At 40.9% G+C, this 18975-nt stretch overlaps 1 protein-coding gene across 1 annotated transcript in view; it reads left to right on the top strand.

Annotated features, from left to right (window-relative positions):
* nrxn2b (neurexin 2b) overlaps nucleotides 1-18975 on the top strand; it is a 605543-nt gene that overhangs the window by 339934 nt on the left and 246634 nt on the right. The window contains exons 16-17 of the mRNA XM_053415562.1: nucleotides 6763-6936; nucleotides 11232-11351. Coding sequence (XP_053271537.1) covers nucleotides 6763-6936; nucleotides 11232-11351 — 294 coding nt within the window. The remainder of the gene's footprint in view (nucleotides 1-6762; nucleotides 6937-11231; nucleotides 11352-18975) is intronic.

The following is an 18975-nucleotide window of genomic DNA, read 5'->3' on the forward strand; positions in this document are numbered from 1 at the left end:
CTTACCAGTTTGCTCTCGTATTACTAACAATGGTTAATAAAAAAAATGTGTTTTCCATATGTTAAATACTAGGGTGAAATAAATGTATGTTATATTTTATGAAAACATAAAAACATTGAATGCATTATTTTATGTTCAAATGGTCGTGGGATCAAAAAAAAAGATTTAGTAGGTTTCAATGGGGCCATTTTTGTCACAAAGGTGCCGAAAGGTAATATTTCTTTTACACAGAAAAAATTCCACAAAATACACACACACTGGGATAAGTCCAACCAATAAACATAATACAGGCAAAACTATTAACACATTTTTTTTCCAGAAGGTGCCCCAAGGGATTAGAAATCCATTAGTTAATTATGACATACAGCTCCCAGCACACCTGAAATTACTTCCCATTGCGATGGTTTCCACTGAATCTCAGTACGTGGATATTGTAAAAAATTTAGTTAGGTGATGGCATGAATTTTTATTTTGTGGGTAAAGCATTTAATGCTACCTTACTGGACTGGTTGCGGTTCAAACAACAATTTGTTGATTGCAAATGAGAAAAGGAGCAAGCAGGTAGTCTGATGTGACGTGCATTTAAAAAAAAAAAACGTAGAGAGTCATCTTTAACATGAAGTAGGTTTCACACTACATGCTGCATTGCAAAAGAAGTAATCAGTGCATGACAAATACAATGAAACATCAGTTGCCCAGTTTCATGCTTAAGGTAGCAATTGTGTGGAGGAAGGCTGAATTTGAATACAGATGACTTTTTGTTCAAATTGTGATATGGAAGAATCTTGATTCAGCATGCCAAATATATGCAGACTATATATATATACATTTTTTTGCTTGCTGTAGTCGTTTGGCACTGTGTAAGAGAGGGTGTGTTAGAGAGTTAATTACACCACCTTTAGTTACAATAAGATAGAGTTCATGCACCAGTGTGTGAAAACATGTCAATACAGTATAAAATAATTACAGCTTGAGTTGCCTTGAGTCCTTTTTTTTTTCTCTCCGAATTATAAACATCTATTTCTGTACCGCTTGTTTTCAGATACACACACAAACATTCGAGACACAACATAATTATCCAACTTATAATTTAGCATCAGCAATAAGCTCACAAGCAGCACCATCATTTATCCTTTACACCAATCGTCTTGTTGTGGCATCTTTGTAGATCAGAGCACCTGTGTAATTAGCAATCACAGATTCCCTGCAACCTCCTGCTGGCTGCCATTGTTCCAGCCCCGCCTACAACACCCCACCTCCGACTGACACTTATTCATTCACACTGCTCACAGCATATATGTGTGTTTGCATGTGTCAGCAATCATTAAATTATTCTCAATTGGAGCCAGCATGAGAGCAAAGCACACACAAGCAACACGGGGGGAGAGAGTGAGGACCCGAGAGGGAGGCAGAGGTTCTTAATAGAGCATTTAATGAGAGTTAATGGTCGGCTTTGGGTTCACCAGGGACTTGGCACGGAGCACTGACTATTGTTTAGAGATGAGACCAGGCATTGTGCATCTATGGCCTCTTCCCATCATCAAGCCTCTCTCAGTTAAGGATATAAAACGTGTTTCTCACAGTATTCCTTAATATGGGCAGAGGCTGCAATATCTTTGCGTCACTTGGGAGCCAATTACAGGCGAGGAAAAAGTACAGGTGTTATCCTGAGTTGAAGAGGCAAACTGACCTAATACATCACAAGTACATTAATACTACTGTTGGATTTTGTTCAGGCCCATGGTTCAAGATGGTTGTACCTAATTTCCTTAATTAATCATGGGCGTTTAGTGTAAACTGTAAAATCAGATTGCCACCCGTTTTCTTTAAAAGCTGTGCCTCTGTGTGCTGCCATCTTAGCCAACTGCTTTTGAGAGGTGTCAGAAGGTGATAGGTTCGATCGCAGTCTTCCTCATAATGCATGCCCAAGTGTCCTTGGGCAAGATACTGGACCCCGAAAGGGAAATAACTATACTGTGAAGCACTTTGAGTAGCTATCAAGACTAGAGATTTTATTTAGTCTGGAAATAGAGAAAACACTTCACATGAAGTGTCTCAAACCTACTAACGCCTTTCAGTCAGTGCTCTTCTTTTTTAGAGATTAAAGAACAAGTTGTCAGGGGCTGTCATGTGTCGGAAGGTCATCCACTCATCTCTCTGTTGACTGACCGATCCAATTTTCATGTCAGCAAATCTGGATATATGATGTTTTCTCACCATGGAAGATAAATTGAACCATCATCGCAGAGATCTATATTTTACTTAAAATCCTCTGAAAACCTAGCCTGACGTTGTCAGACTCACAATTCTAGTCAGAATGTGAGTCTGAGACCGCTCCATTGGGCTGTGATTATGGGGCGTGTTTCAACTGACCAGGAAGTAAAATTCTTCTTCGCTCAATTGGATAGACCTACAACTAATCAGAGCAACGTAGTATGTGACGTATGCTAAGCAACGCATTGTGAGTTATTTACCAACGCCGGGTTCACACCGGACGCTTCAGCGCAGCGCCAAGCCTTAAATAACAGCTGGCTCCCATCCACTCCCATGTTAAAACTTTGTGCCGGTCACACCGGAGGCTGAAGCACCGCGAGGCAGCCTTGGCGCCTCCACGTTCTGTGTTCCTCTTTCAAAATGAATGCGCTGTCGATGTCTTCTAAAACAGACTCAATGGCAGCATCTACACATCTCAGCTCGCCAGCGGCAGGCATGTTTGTTGAAAACAAATTCAACCCAAGGGCACTTTGATGACGTGGTTGATTACGTTACCGTTGATCATCTGTCAATCATCGTATAAAGCCCGCCCTGACAATCTGATTGGCCCGGTCGGGCCATAATTTTTCCTCAACGGAGCGACTCCAGACCGAACTGCCCGACCTAAAATGTTGTGGGCGGGGCTAAGTTCGTCTGGCATCCAGGCTACTGAAAACCCTGATTGTCCAGTGTAAATGTTGAATCATTGTTCTCATCCAGATTTTGCTGCGAGTGTCTCTCTAGGGCCCCCGTATCATAGCATTCCAACCCCTCCCATTGGCCCCTGAGAGGTCATTATGGTAACCGTGGAGGTGGTGGTCTCTGGCCACGTCAGGGATGTTGTAATTGGTCCCGTCTGGTGGGTTTCTCTGAGCTCCTCAGCAGCACTGCTATTCATCACTGCTGGGGCAGCAGTCAGACCAGGACACTGTTTCTGGCTGGGAGTAAAATGGTTACTCATTGTTCTGACCTGCCCATTCTAGAGTAGTCCCAAAAACTTTGAACCTCAAACATATATCAGGTCAAGCAAGAGAATATCTTGTGGGACATTTAAATATCTTTGATGTTAAAATCACATTTTAATGTACATTAAACAAAGCCAAATAAACTGTGATTTATATAGACACCATTTTTTTGAAAAGTGTGATACACAGGGCCTAAAAGATTTGTCACTGGTTTTCCTTAGACATCTAACTGGGAAATAACAAACATGAATTTATATGAAAAAACACTATAAAAAAAAATATGAACAGGTTTTTGTTGTTTCACTCAGCTGCATGAGTTTATTTATGTCCCCCTACTGGGATAAGTTTGGAGAAGACATTGAGTTTCACACACGCTAACCATGTTCCTAACAGCTTTTCAATGTCAGCAAGTGGAGCTTCCTTAGTAAACACCTATATGAAAACAAGGTGGAGGAACCATTATGTGTGCCACAGAACAAACTGTTTGTGGGCCAAATGGGCAAGGAAGTCAAAACTTTCCCCAGAGAAATCTGTAATTCAGATTTCTGTTCAACTCCAAACCGAACACAGCGACAGCCTGCTTCTCTGAGTGGGTGTGTGCAAGTGTGCCGCATATTTATTCATCTTCGGTTGTCTTAACGCCACTGAAAGAAAAAAACAACTTGCATAAGTTATTCCTTACAGTACATCTCGCCCGTCCACTCTGGTTATTCAGTCAGCTAGTGGAATCTCTAACATGCTGTGGACTTCTGCAGGAAATGCGCTGTTTGCTCTTTTTAGATTAACTCCACACCAATAATTTCATATTTGCTAAATGGTTCTTAGAGCTGCGATTTCAGGGCATCACTCAGCCAGACAGATAATGAATTTGTCGTATTGATTATGATGCCCGGGAGCCCCGGATGGGAAATATGATGTGTCAAGTACTCATTAATTCCAGAGAGGAGTTGGCAAACATCATTGACTCATTCCATTACACAAAGTCCACATATAATTGACCTCGTGGCTCATTGCTTCTTGGAATGGTAAAGTTGAAAGTGCTAAAGTTTTCAGCTGTGGGGGAAAAAAAATTCTGACTAGAAAGGTTTTCTGATGGTGCCATACTTTACAGGATCTGGCCCATGTGTGAAAGGTTTTGCTGGATGTTCATTTTATGCCTACTTAAAGATAAAGTGTAAAGTAGGAGTTTTGTTGATGAGAAAAGCCTGAAGCATTTCAAACTGTGTTTATTCATATGCACTTACATCAAAGGCCTCTTTGTGTTTTTCATAATTTCACTTGGCATTTTCTGCACAACTCCACAGAACAGAGGGCTGAGCAAGGAAGGGAGAAAGAGAGAGAAAATAATTGAGCTTAAAAGTGGACTGATATTTCCTTTTACGTTATAATGTAAAGAGGCATTAATTGTGCTTGAGCGCCGAGATATTTAAAAACTCAGCCTTATCTCGCTGAGGATTCACAAAGTCTGCTTCACAAGATAGTGCTGTTGTGTACATTTTGTTCTTCTCCCAAAAGAGAAGAGTACAGCATATAGACAGGATCATGACATGAATCATTGTAAGCATCAAATGCTATTTATATTGCTTCAGGCTTATTGCTGCATAATCTATTTATGTCAACTGTAAGCTACGTCTTTGAATCATGCAATATACAGAGCATGTTCTTGGCACCTTTGTCACAACAACCGTTTTGTCAGCGGATGTGTCTCCCTAGCATAGCTCCCAACATTCATGCTGCTTGGCTTTAATGTCAATTCTGTGTCTCTAGGTACCTGAGACGTTTTCTGCCTGTTACCTGCATCTGCTGCTGCACAAAAGCCCTGTGCTTCAGCAACGCTCACATTTTTTCTGATCATATACCCCATTCTCCCACAAATGGGTCAAAGGCCACCTCCGGTCTTAATGACAGTAACTAGTGGTGCTCAGATTCATCGGCCAATATTCACTCTAATTAGTTTGATCAGATGAGGAAAAACAAACCAGCTGTCACTCATAAAGTGCAACGCTCAACAGAGATGAGAAGGAATTGAGATGGCACACTTCATTTTTGTATTCTAACATGTAGTTATTTGGTGGAAATGGCTAATGAGTGAGTAATCTTACTTCTCTTCTCATGTTTGTGCTCATATGTAAGCAGCAGATGTTTGTGCTCTGCAATATCACCAGATTCCCTTTAAAAGTGTGCATTTTCTTAAGTTGAAACTTTATAAACTTTGTGAAACGTTGTCTACAACTCATTAAAAAGGGGCGATGCACTTTTTTATTTGCATATTGTGCAGGGGATTCTATCATGAGTTGGATCTGGTTGTAAAACCTCCTCTATTGCGATCCATTAGGTATGTGAATCCCGGGTGAGAGCCTGTCACAGCCCGGCAGGGCAGACGCTGCAGGGTGTAAACGGGGTGCACATTTCCCATTTCTCTGGTATTAATGGCTTTCTTTGTCATCTATCTGTCATGTGAAAACATCGGTGTGTGTCCTGCTCATATAGTTTAGTTATAAAGTCCCGCCACTCCTGCACCTGCTGAGAGTGCAGCTGAAACATGGGCTGACACAGGAGTTTAATGTGGCGTTGAATACAAAAAAAAGAAGGAATAACTAGTAGGATTAAAACCTGCGGTGTTTATTTGCATATCGGCATCGGCCAATTCTACTTCAAACGATCTGTGATCGGCCCCAAAAAAATCCTGATTTGAAAGCCCTGAACAGTAACAGCAAGAAATGTTATATCGAGCAAGTAAATGATTTAACTGTGTGCTGTGTAGACTTCAGTATGATCTCAGCCTTGTTCCCTTCAGCTGTGGTCTGTTATGAACATGAACGTTCATGTTAATTAACCTACTGCACATCAATGTCTCATAATTAAATGGCAGATTAAGTTATCTGACAGTATAGACCCACACATTTAGTCTGTACACAAAGAACATCTTTTAATGGAATTTGGCATCATTGAACTGAGACGTGTAAGGAACAAAAGTGTAAAGCTTCATTGTACTTTCTCCAACAATCAAGGTGATTCTTGTTTTGACACTTGAGATTTCAATAGTGAATTAATTAGTGTAATCCACTCTACTTAACAATCCATATAGTCAAAGCAAAGTGAAAGCTATGCCAACAATGCTAGACTTGATAAATATCTGCCTGCTGCAAGGCATACTTCTCGAGAGTGCATTCAGCTTTAAAAAACACAAACACCCAAGTGTCTCACCCTGGGGCTGAGACACTGACAGTAGCAAAACACACATTATGTGTAAGGATGGGCAGCAAGATCATGGGCCAGGATCCACTCTGCATCATACTAATGAAAAGTACAGTAAATAGGGCTTCACTGAAAGCTGAAGACACTACACACACCTGCAAACTTCATGCTCTCTGTGGTCCCAGGCACCTAAAAAACAAGCAACTTGTTTTGTTTGTACCTCAATCCCTAACTGGAACTACAGACACCAATGTTGTTTTTTGTATAAACTCTATATTTTATTTAAACTTTGAAACATGTAAGATCTTTCAAGTTTCACAAGTGATTTTGTGAATGTATTTTGCAGGGGAGCTGTACATCGGTGGCGTGACGAAGAACATGTACAGCAATCTGCCCAAGCTCATTGCGTCCCGGGATGGGTACCAAGGTTGTCTGGCCTCCGTGGACCTGAATGGGAGACTCCCCGACCTGATCGCAGATGCCCTCCACAGGGTGGGTCAGGTGGAACGAGGCTGCGATGGTGAGTGGAGGAAGCAGCTGTCCATCACCTACACGAACAGTTCATAAATTTAGCTAAATTAACTTCATGTAGTTTGCATAATACCAAATATGTGTTATACTTAGTTGTAATACCTGGTACTTGTTCACCTATATTTCCCTAATTATCTCCTGTTCAAAACAAATGATAAATCAACAATAAGGTCTCCTGTGATTCAACAGGGGATCAAGTTGAATTGATTTCAAGTGTTTGTGTTATCTTTCAAGGTGTAATCAAGTGTTCCTGGGTGGGAACTGTTTTGTTTTTGAGGACAACTTTATACTGATTGTCATTAAGGATAGCTCAGTTTGAGAACATGACACGTAATCATAAGGAAAACAAGTCAGGAGTGCATCAGCAATCTGCTTCTTGTACGATTTATTTCCAATCTGTCGTGAAGAGATGGATATAATAGCAAGTAGTTATTGGTTTCCTAATTGTTACAAATACTCGTAGTTTAATTTAATTAAAAAGATAAAAATATTCTTAAGTGATTTTACACATTTATACAGTACAAGGACAATGTTTACATGCCACCTTTATTCTCTGCTTTAAATAGCTGCTCTACCTTTTTCAGTTTTTATTTGTATCTATAAATTGGATTTGTTTCCCTCTGTGGCCTGATTACACACAGCACTTCCACCTGCACTGAGCCTTCTGTGCAAAGACACCAGTAAAGTAAGATGGTGCATTTGGTCTGTAGCTGCCTGATATACACCAGTGACCAGGCCCAGACTTACAGCTCAGGACAGTCTTTACAATCAAAGTCCCTGTTGTCTCGGTATCCGCTCTATTGCTCCATAAAACCTGCATGAGTGTGGTTTCTCTTTCCTCTAATATTATTGTCAGTGTGGCTAATCTCAGCGACACCCCCACCTTCATTGGCTTTTGCTTCATCAATCTTGCATTTGTTGTGTTTTTACGTCTGCTGCGCTCAGTTCTCCGTCCTGTCTCCAGCTACATGGTTCCTGTGTTGACTAGTTAATCCTGAGTATAGCAGCAAATTTGGGGTGTAGCGTTCCCCCCCACCACCACCACCGCCGCCACATCTCAATGGCATACTGAGCATTGGAGAGCACATACTTGATTTCCCTGAGGACTGCACTGGCCGACTCAATGCAGCACTGATCCAGTGCTTTCTTTTCCTTCTTAACTTGATCCTTAATACTACTACTTCTGCCTGCCAGCCTTATTACCTGCCTACAGTTAGACACTACAATTACTTGGCTCCAAAGACAGTTTAAATCTACATTAAGCTATCATATTGACTCCTGCAGGCACCTGAAATGAATGCGAACATTATTGTGCCATGGAGCTGAGCATGTGTAATTTAGCAGTTATAGAATCGGTGGACCTTTTTGACAAATAGTAGGACACCACAACCTGAGGCTGTTGCAAATGTATTCCCTTGCTGATATTGCAGGAATACATCAACAACTGAATTTTTACTATAAACATATTCAGAATAGTATTCTTCACCCTACACTAAAAATGCCAAACGCTGACATCACATAGCATAGTTAAAACTATAGCAATAGTATTGTAGTTAATCCATCTCCATCAACTGCTAGTCCTTTGGCTGTGCAGGAGTCCTTAAGATGACTCTCCTAAAATGCAGTGTTATTCTGCGGATGGACCACTGCCAACATCCTTCCTGACTTGGCTCTGAGGTCACTGTTGCTTGAGGACTGGGAATACTGAGTGGTCAGAGGTGGCTGCTGGTCCAAGTCTCTGTAGTCCTAAGGCCAGACCAAGGCCAGAACACTGAGTTTGTTCTTGTGCCTCTGTACTAGCTCAGCAGATGATAACGGGCAAAGAACATGATGGGGAAAAGGGAAGGAGACTGAGACCGAGATTGAAGGGAAGATACACAAGATATGTGTTGCTGACTCACTGTAGCTCAACAATGGAGGAACAAGGAAAAATCGTCAAATATCATACTATCTCCATTAATATAGATATGATGTAGCAATAAGTAAAACAATAGTATATACGTGAGCATTTAAAGTACAGTATTTAAAGCATAAGTAGTTACCAAAAAGTTTTTGCTGTTCAATATTAAGAGCTAAAGTTGTCTATCGCTTCCTACCTATAATCAATTGAATTTTCCCTCCTAAACCAACTAACCAGGCTATTCACAGTGATTTAAAAACTGGATTTAACAGTTTCACATTAAACATGTGCGATGTTACTCTGAGGCTCTCTGATGCACACAGGACATTGCCCTCTTTTTGTCTTCTAACCTAAGATTCAGACGTTGATGACTAAAATCCTTAGTCCAGGTAAAGGTAACAGTAATAAGGTGATAAAAAGACTCTGACGTGACTTTGAAACGCTGTAAAAACAGTTGACTGTGGAATCCTAATGTTCAGCCTATCTGCAGTCAGACAGCGCTGATGGAAATCTCACTGTGGCTTACAGAAGTCTGTAGACAGCATCCAGGAAGTGGGGATTTGTGTCCACACTGGTCTTTTACAGTGATGTCAGGCTAACCCCCTCCGTATATTATCCAGTAATTTCCTGAACGTTTGGAGCTAACGTGGCACATGGAGTTTTATGCTCCAACAAACCTGAGGCACCTACTAACAGGTTCTCAGGAAGCCATACAGAGTTTGGCCGATCAATAGTTGAAAGAAAAGGCAGTGGAAGTGATTACATTACTTTATTAATTATTACAGTGTGCTTAATTAGCGCCTCAGGGGGGCCCTTTATTAGTGAGTTATAAATGGGGCAATAAGGTGGTTCAGACGTACTAATAGAACAAGCTGATGGAAACAGAAATCAATTTGACTGAACATTTTGGGCCAGAGCAAAGTGAGTAAAAGCTCTCATGGATTGTTTATTGTTTGGGTTTATTTTTTTTATTTTTCTTTTTGGGGGGGGGGGCTTTTTTAATTGGACCATTTTTTAAAGGCACAGTGAGATATCGGTTTATCTATGTGGAAACAAATGAGTCTGGCAATGGCTCTTTGGAAATGTTTGTGTTTAATTGAGATTTTAATGAGAATCCGCACCACCGCCAACAAGAGAGTTACCACACATGCTTATTTTTAGACACAATTCTTTGCCTTAGATTTGATCTGCATCCTAATCTTTTTTCTGCCATTCAACTTTTTATCTTATTTTCAAAACAGCTATTTAAAATGTGGGTTTTCTTGAAAGGAAGATTAACGATGATATAGTATTAGCCTATAATAATACAGAGTCAATTAGAGCAAACACTTGATCAATTATTTTCCATTTCATGTCAGCTCAGGTGATGAAACCTTTTGGGTCAATAGTATATACAATGTGAGGAAGTTTTCATGGCAGTCTGTCACACTACCTATCTCAATAACTGGCTGGAATTCCACTGAGAAATTACAGCGGTGGAGTCTCTAATTGACAATTTAAATGTCTTCATCCATCCATGACCATGGGAGGGAACAACAGGCGAGAGCGCCCTCACGCCTTCCCCTGAACACCCACAAACACACACACACTCACACACACACACACACACTCACGCACAGATGCTGAACTGCAACCACCTCGAACAACATTAATTTCCAATGCAAATTTGCCCCATGTCTTCCGATTACACAGGGTTTCAACCTTGAATTAATGTCAGATATAATCTGAATACATTTCTAAGCAACATTAATCAAATCATTTTCAGTCTATGGATGAGCAGCTACTGAGTTTAGTTCTAGTAACTGGATCTTTTCACACAATAATTAGAAATATGAGATTTATTTTACGCTTTTCACACAAACAATGATTGGATAACTCTCATGTTTAAAGAAATAAATTAGTAACAAAGTGACAGGGACTTGATACGCTGTAGCTTATGTGGACCAGATGGGTAATTGGTAATGTTTCTTTATTGACACATCCAGCCAACACAGAGCAGCATGACAAATCCATCTGAACTACTAGGTTTAATATCAATGTCACCAATGCTCAACAGTTTGCATCACTTTGGTTGTTGGTTATCTTTGGTTTGTACAGAGCTAATAGTAGCAAACCTTTCACATATGGGGGGCTTGAATGTAAATGTCATATGTTCCTAAACGGAGCCTTAAAAACCCTCCTTAGCTGCCACTACCTAGAGAAGTGGACAGCCAGCAGCACTGCCTGAGGGGTTTTTGTCTGGCTCAGCTGAAAATGCTTTAGATACTATGCCACACTCCTCATTAGTTGGTTTCTCTGCACCATGCGTGGTCCCTCACTTGAATTTCATGTATGTCTGGGACTGTTGAGTCAATTCTGAACTGTTGCTTTGGTCCTGCCCTCAGGACCCAGTACCACCTGTACGGAGGAGTCCTGCTACCATCAGGGGGTGTGTCTCCAGCAGTGGGAGGGCTTCACCTGCGACTGTACGATGACGTCCTATGGTGGCTCATTCTGCAATGACCGTAAGTGATATGTCTTTAATGTTGGTTTAAGTGTGTATGGCTGGAGTGAGTGTTGCTGGTAGATATTTGCAGAGTCAGATATGCTGCTCCTGGTGCTTGTTTTCTCTAAAGCTGCACAAGACACTTTGCTCTTCTGCTGTTGAGGTGACAGTGAGAGACTACATCTGAAAGTTTGCATTACTCAATTAATCAAAGTAATTGAAGTACACAGCACTATGTGTCCTCTTTCATGTTTCCTGGGTAACCATCATTGGTGCGTCCAGTGTTCTCGCAAGCACTCATTTTGCTATGAGATTGGTTCCTCAGCTGCTGAGGCACTGCAGACACATGCCGTGATGAGAAATGGGGATTTAAATCCTAGCGGTCTCCTGCCATGTGGTCACCTGCTAGGCGGCTGGTGGCAAGAAAGAGCAGGGAGGTTTGGAGAAGGGATGAAATACTTATAATACATTGATGTTGTCTATTTCAGGGGTTTTAACTGCTTTTTTTCCAGGCTGATGGTTGGTGCGTACATGTGGCCTTGTTTTGATCCTTTGCATTTAAGAGACTTCATCTTTAAAATATTGATTACTGAATATTAGAAATGTGCTTATGAATAACTAAAATATATTTACTCACTGACATTTAGCGTAAGTATTACATTTATTTTGTCAGTAAATTATCATCTCATTAGCAATGTTCAAGAGTTAAAGATAACATGATTTGGTAATATAAATAATATTTTTTCAGTGCTTAAGATCTTATGTATCAGAGCTTAGTTTGGTGTAAGGTAGAGCATGTGTACAATTAGCATACAGAACTCCTCACAGGCTTGATTTAAACAGGGGCCAAGGCAGGTGACAGGCTAATAGACTTGTTTGCATAAGTCTTTGTTTGCTTATTAAGTGGTTTGTGCTGAGTTAAGCTGTATCAACGTCACATTCTCCTTTCTTGTTTTGTCTTAAGCACCCTATGTTTAATTTGTGAAGTTATGAAGTTTATCTGTGACTGTTGTGTGCCGATGCCGTTGTCACGTTGCTGCCATTTTAGCTACACAGAATATGACGGCATGACAGTCAGGGGCTGATTAGCAAGGTGTTCCTTTGGCTCTTGGAAGACTCGAGCAAGGAGAAGGCGATAATAACTGCTCTGTCGGCATGACAGCCTTGCTGAGATAAGCAGAGAGATCCCTCGCTCCTTGAGAGAGGAGTACAAACGATGAAGAGAGGAGAGCAGTACTGATTCCGGCAGTGGGCTTTTGCCGATGGGGAGTGTTAGCGGTTTTACCATGCTGGTTTCACAGATGACAGTTAAAAGTGTGTGGCACCAGGGAGCATAGCAACATGGGCTCTGTGGAAAGACAGGAGATGCGTGTGTGGCTTTGGAGTGTGTGTGTGTGAGTGGAAGGAAGGAAGGACATCAACAGCAGCCGGATCAAATGAATTATATAACTGCAATTGAGAAAAAGAAACATTCAAGCAGTCTGCACTACAGGCCGTCTTGTTAAACCATCAAGTGAAAAATAATCTCAAACTAATGAATATGATTAAGTATCAACACTGACTTATCATCCTCTTGGTTTCTGTTCATGCAGTATGAGTAATATGTGAAATGGGCTGCAAGTTGAAGTCCACTCTTCCTTGCTCCTCTTGGTCTTCTTCATGTGCAATGTTTTCTTGTTGAGGGGCTGCCACACTAAAATATCACACATCTACATTGTCTGAGAGAACAGCCACCACTTCTTACTTATTGACAAATGATGCCAATTTGAAAATAAGACTAACCAAACCAAGGTTATTCATAACTTAAGTGATCATTTAACATGACTAAATAACTTTTAAACAGCTGGAAGGATACATATTTACCAACCCCAATACATTTCTGCATACATTATGTATTTTATCCCAAAAGTGTTAGTGTGTCAGCCTCTGTTACAGTTTTGCTAAAGTTGGTTTATATTGTTGCATGTTCTTTCCTTCCTCACAGCAGCTGCACATCTTAAGGCTTTCCTTCCTGGCCTCATATCTGCCATCTTGCTACGTTGGAAGACTTTATTTCATCTCTTGACCTTGACAGCCAGCTCTGAGTTGAACATTTTGGCTCGTTCGCTTCCTCTTTCTTATCTTTGCATTTCCATGCTCTTTGCCATACAGGCAACCTTCTATCCTTGAGCCTTTTAAATGAATCAACATTTGTCACAAACCGTCAACCTTCGGAGAATTTTCCTTGAACCTCATCTGAAAAGCAAGGTAGGACTTAATATACTGGGAAGCATTTTAATTTATGAATTCATGAAATTGATGCGCTTGATTGCAGATATTGCATCATTTTTGTTTTTGCAATAGAAACAAATGCAAAGTGTTGAAAGGCTTTAATCCCTCTTTTTTGTGTAGTTTCTTCTCGGTAGCCACATAAACCATATAGCTTGTATCCTACTCGTCCGTGCTTGCATGCATAATGAGAACGAGACCAGGATGAGCAGGTGTATGGGTCTCATCTCTTTGTAGCTTCATAAATAATATTTTATAAGAATATGTGTGTGTCACCAAAAGAAGAGGCAGAAATAAGGCACTCAAATGAGTCATATAGAAGCAAACTGCCATATGGTCACCCTCTTTGTCGCTCATTCAGCTGCCACACTGAAAATATAGTGCATACATATAGATAGTGCACTCAAGCACATTTTTTATCAACCAACAAGCCAGGCACATATTTGTTGCCCACACATACCTGTTATGCTCTCTGACCGCAGTTCCAGATTTTTTTTTTATTTTTTATTTTGCCATCAAAGAAAAAATATGAATCTTTGAGAGAGTGATCACCACTGCGTTATACGAGTGTAGTAGGTTTCTGTGTCCATTTGAAGACTACACCACTCAAATGAAAAGATATACCTGCTATAGAAATATTCAGACCTGTGAAACTGACTGGTCTTAGTCTTTGTGGTCCATAAAGTATCCTTGACTAACTCGGCAGTCAAGTTTAACATGGTAAACATTGTTCGGTAGAGAAATGCCTAAGTCTAATTTCCTCAGTATAAGCTCAGAGTCATTTGTTTCACTCCGGCTAGAAAGGTTGTCAGAGTTATTGACGCTGCAGTTGTTATTTATGAATCCTGATTCATGGTTGAATGGAGGCGATATTATACACAGGGAAGCTTCTATTGTACAGCATTTTTCCTCACTGACGTTTCATACCAGGTAAACTGAAGTAATTTGTCTCTATTGGATTGTTATTACCTGCTGGACATCCGCCAGTCATATTTGTCTCCTGAGATATGATGTAGGTTATGTCTCACTCTGACTACATCTAATGAAGCACTTCAGCAAACCTGTACATTGTATCTTTATTTTTTTTATCATATTTGTAAATAAAATAGCATCAAATTTGAAAAGTTTATTGAATCCTAGTGTTGCCTAATTGGAAAGGAGGATGAGTCATTAGCTCCATTAGTCCTCGTCTCAATGGAGTGTTAGTTTCACATTATTTTCTAAATACTGTCACAGAGACTGCTCTTCTTTGCCAAGAATAAAAGCCTTCCAATAATCAAACTCAATTAATCAGGAAATTTAGCCCAGCTATGAATCATTGAATTTCTAGAATGATTCTAAATCTATTAAAGGGACAGTGACTAGAGGGACGGGCAGAGGACAAAAGGAAGGTGACATGATAAAATGCTGGTTGTAAAGTTGGATTACTTTAATGTCATCTGCTCTTGTTGACATATCTGAAGAGGCTGAGGCCATATTCAGTAATTTGCAGATGTGGACTTCTCTCAGGCATTATTTAAAGCATGCTTTTATGTTTTTTACTCTCCTTTGTATCATAAAAAGTGCAGATGTTAGTTGTAGATGTTTTCTTTCCTAATTAATTGCCTGGTCAACAAACTATTTTTGAGAGCTCCCTCTCAGCCCCGCCCCCATCACAAAACTGTACTGGACTGCAAACTTCTTTTTTTACATTTGCATTACTTAGTGATGTGCATCCATCTGACACGGTAGTTTGGAAAAAGCAATATTGAGGAAGCCATCAACTGGATGTGATCACCATGGCCGAGGGTTAACGCTGTTGCCTTGCATGGATCTAGGGAAGAAGCTACACACTGCTCACTTTTTGTGAAGTTGTATATGTAGCAATTCTGCTGAGCTCAGAGCATGGCAACGGCTGAGTAGGTTTTTGTATCAAAAACATTGGCTCAAATCTACGTGGAGAAGTTCCCATGTTATTTAATAGCATAGCCTGCACATCTTCAGTGACCTCTTCTGTCGGTCACTTTGCACTGACAGGCTGACCGCATTACACTCGGAGAAGTGTGTGTGTGTGTGTGTGTGTGTGTGTGTGTGTGTGTGTTAGGTGGGTGAGTGGGGGGACTAATATATGAGGCTCAGCTTGGAGGAAGGAACTTGACTACTGAAATTGTTTTTTTGTTGCATTCCTCTCAACATTAGTGTCTGCAGACTTCACCTCAACAGCCAAATTTACCAGAGTATTCTCCAGCCATGTTTTCTATCAAAAATACCTTTTCTAAAATGGCCTCTTCTCTTACATTCTCACTGACAGTAGAAACATGTGGTGCATTTGCTGTTACACTGAAAAACAAATCACATTCAGTTGGAATTGGAGGTGTATGCACATAACTGTACCACTATGTCCATTCACCAATGCAATTGTGAAACAACTTGTTTCATACCCCCCAATCGCATACCCATAACACACACACACACACACACACACACACACACACACACACACACACACACACACACACACAGACAAGCGAGCATTTGTTGTTCAGCAGCAGACTGCAGTGATTGACTGGTCTATTTGTCTCTGCGCAGCATATAAGTGGGCCACTTGGTATTCTGCCTTATTCATCTGGAACCAACTCAGACATAGATGCTGTGTAAGGGGCCGCTGTACGAGGAATTTGTTTCTGTCCTGCTCTCATTCTCTGTGCATCGCGAGAGAGCGACCAAGAGAAAACAAGCTGGAGAGGGGATGGACAGGGTGGGAGGAGAAGGCTGTGCAATTCTTTGTTCAGCTGTATGCTATCTCTGGGCGAGCACAACACATGCATGTGTAGAATGAATCCAGCTGCCGTTGCATAGTGCTGTCAGGCATACTAATTGAGTGCAAAGTGCCAGAGTGTTTGCAGCACTGCTGATTTCAATCTACCTCCTCCCTGTACTCCCTCACCTGTTTCTTTTTTCTCCACCACTAGTTCCGCGCTCTCAGCAAAGCAAGCTGATGTCTTCCAGAACAAAAGCTTGTCAGTGAAGCATATATGGGTACTGCATAAAGTGTCCTTCAATGTCAGACCACTCCAATGTATGCATTCATAAATTTAAAAAAAAGTGCACCTACCTCCAAACAAAATATGTATTGCACTGTCAGATGCCAACAGTACACACGTAATGGTTTGGAAATGTAAAAAACTATTATTAAAATATATTCAAATTATATATTTCAAATATTGAGGTTTGGCTGACTAAAAGATGAACGCATCAGTTAATCAATATTAACAGTTGGCCTTCAAACAATTGTGTTGAAAATCATACTGTTCCTTTAGGTCAGAGCTGAAAAGTTGCACTTTTTTGTCATTTTAAGTCATAATGTGTGTCATTACTATCTGTGAATGAAAGTAGACCTCTGCTTTGGAGTGTGAATGTGCTGTAGCTCTTCCTTTAGTCCATTCCTATATCGTTTGAGGGCCATTAGACTGAGCGAATTGACAACAACTCTAAAGGACTAAGTTCAGCTCACTAAGCTGCCCCTTACCTTTGCTAGCCTACTGTTAATGCTTGATAACCTTGATGAGTTTCAACAGGCACTGGTCACGCCTAGCCCCCTATTGCCATCCCTCCCCAGCAAACTTGAATGAAACCTGATCACTGAAATGCATTTACTCTCATCCTCTCCAGCGACTCTTTAGGTGGTCATTTGCTTGCATCGCTTGAAATACAGCAGAAGAAAAATAGCAAATAAAAGGCTCCTGTTTGCAAAATAGCAGAAACGCCTCTCGGATCCTGACTTCACTGTTTGCGTAATGCACTTGGTTTAGCTTTTATCATTGATTGCCAGGCCACTTGTTGTGATGAAGGTCACACTGATTACAACACAGACTCAGTGCTCAACACACTTTAGATTAGGACAGACTAGAAGGGATTCTCATCACCAGCTGAAATCACTCAGTCCAACCTCAGGACGAATGAGAAAGCACAGCCACAAACCTCAGAGGAGAGAAAAAGGAAAAATCTATGCTCGAACCCCCTGATCCAATAAAGGACATCAACTGTTTTCACCCAACATGCTCTCTGGGAGAGAGACAAGCATGGTCGAGCATAAAATCCAATACATAGGAGGTGTCTGACCTGCTTTTTGGGCTCATATTTCCTCTTTCTCTCATTCCCATTTCTGTTAAATGTTATTCCCTCCTCACCTCCTCTGCGGCTCACATCTTCTCTGTTTGCCAGCCTGTCCCAAAGAGCTGCTGTCCGGACCCAGCAATTAACATCCACCTCATTAGCCCAGAAACACAGGTGGAATCCTGAATAATTACTCTGTCTGCTTTTTTAATGCCCATTAATACATACGCGAACACACACACACACACACATACCCACACAAGCACCCTGTCTACTTCTCAGCTGTTTACTGCTCTAGAAATGAGATGGAGTGAGACCGGTGGGGGTCGCAGCTATCTTCCCATTTGCAGGCGCTGTGAGTGAAAGCATGAGCAGAGAACTGAAAGGATGGATGGAAAGCGTTGGAATGGAGTGAGCGTGAGTGAGGAATGAAATAGTGTTTGGGCATGCAAAGGCAATTTTGGCTTCCTCTAAAGATGGCAGTGCTTAGCCCATTGGGCTTTAAAAGTCACCATGTCAATAGCTTGAAGGGGATTGGTTGAGGGTGGATGAACACATTCTGTGCCCTTTGATGCCCAGGGCGTTATGCTCAACATATTGCTTAGGTGGAAATTGTGCTTTAGCCATCGTCTTCAACTGACTGGAACACTTATAATGAAATCTGCAATACCTGTATGGTAGATAAGACAAGATAAGAACACATCAGCAGCAAACCTAGCTATCTTTAGCATTATTAAGTGCAGTTATTTTAACTCCTGTATTTCAAAAACCAAGAGAGTGAACATCCTTTTCCTTCAGGATTCGATAAACTGTCTGCTCCTCATCTATTCTCTCCAGAGCATCTGTTTGTGATCCTGGTAGATTTGGCAGGTAAGCCAGACTGGTGCCGGTCTCTTTGGAGCAAGAAACAAAAAGCAACTTTCTTTCGGTCTCGATGAGTTGTGCTTTGTGTTGAACCGGTGGAGATTTTCCATTCCTTGGTTTTAATTACAGATTAGAGATTTTAGACTACAATGTGCACTAAAAGACAATTAAAGGGGCCTTGTAATTGATTTGAGATCATTCCAGCCACTTGCAAACATTATCTAAAGCCGATCACTCTGGAATAAGACTATGGAAAAGGCAGGGGGGATATTTCATGTGTGTGTGGCTGTGGATTTAGAAAGAGAATCAAAATCAAAATACGGTAAAACCAAAGCAGGGAATCTATTATTTCCTGTTGGTTCTTTGTAAATAGCAGCATTGCACATCAGACTAGTGTCAATATTTTGGACCTGATT

This window comes from Pleuronectes platessa, chromosome 23 (genome assembly GCF_947347685.1).
Source record: "Pleuronectes platessa chromosome 23, fPlePla1.1, whole genome shotgun sequence".
Taxonomy (NCBI): domain Eukaryota; kingdom Metazoa; phylum Chordata; class Actinopteri; order Pleuronectiformes; family Pleuronectidae; genus Pleuronectes; species Pleuronectes platessa.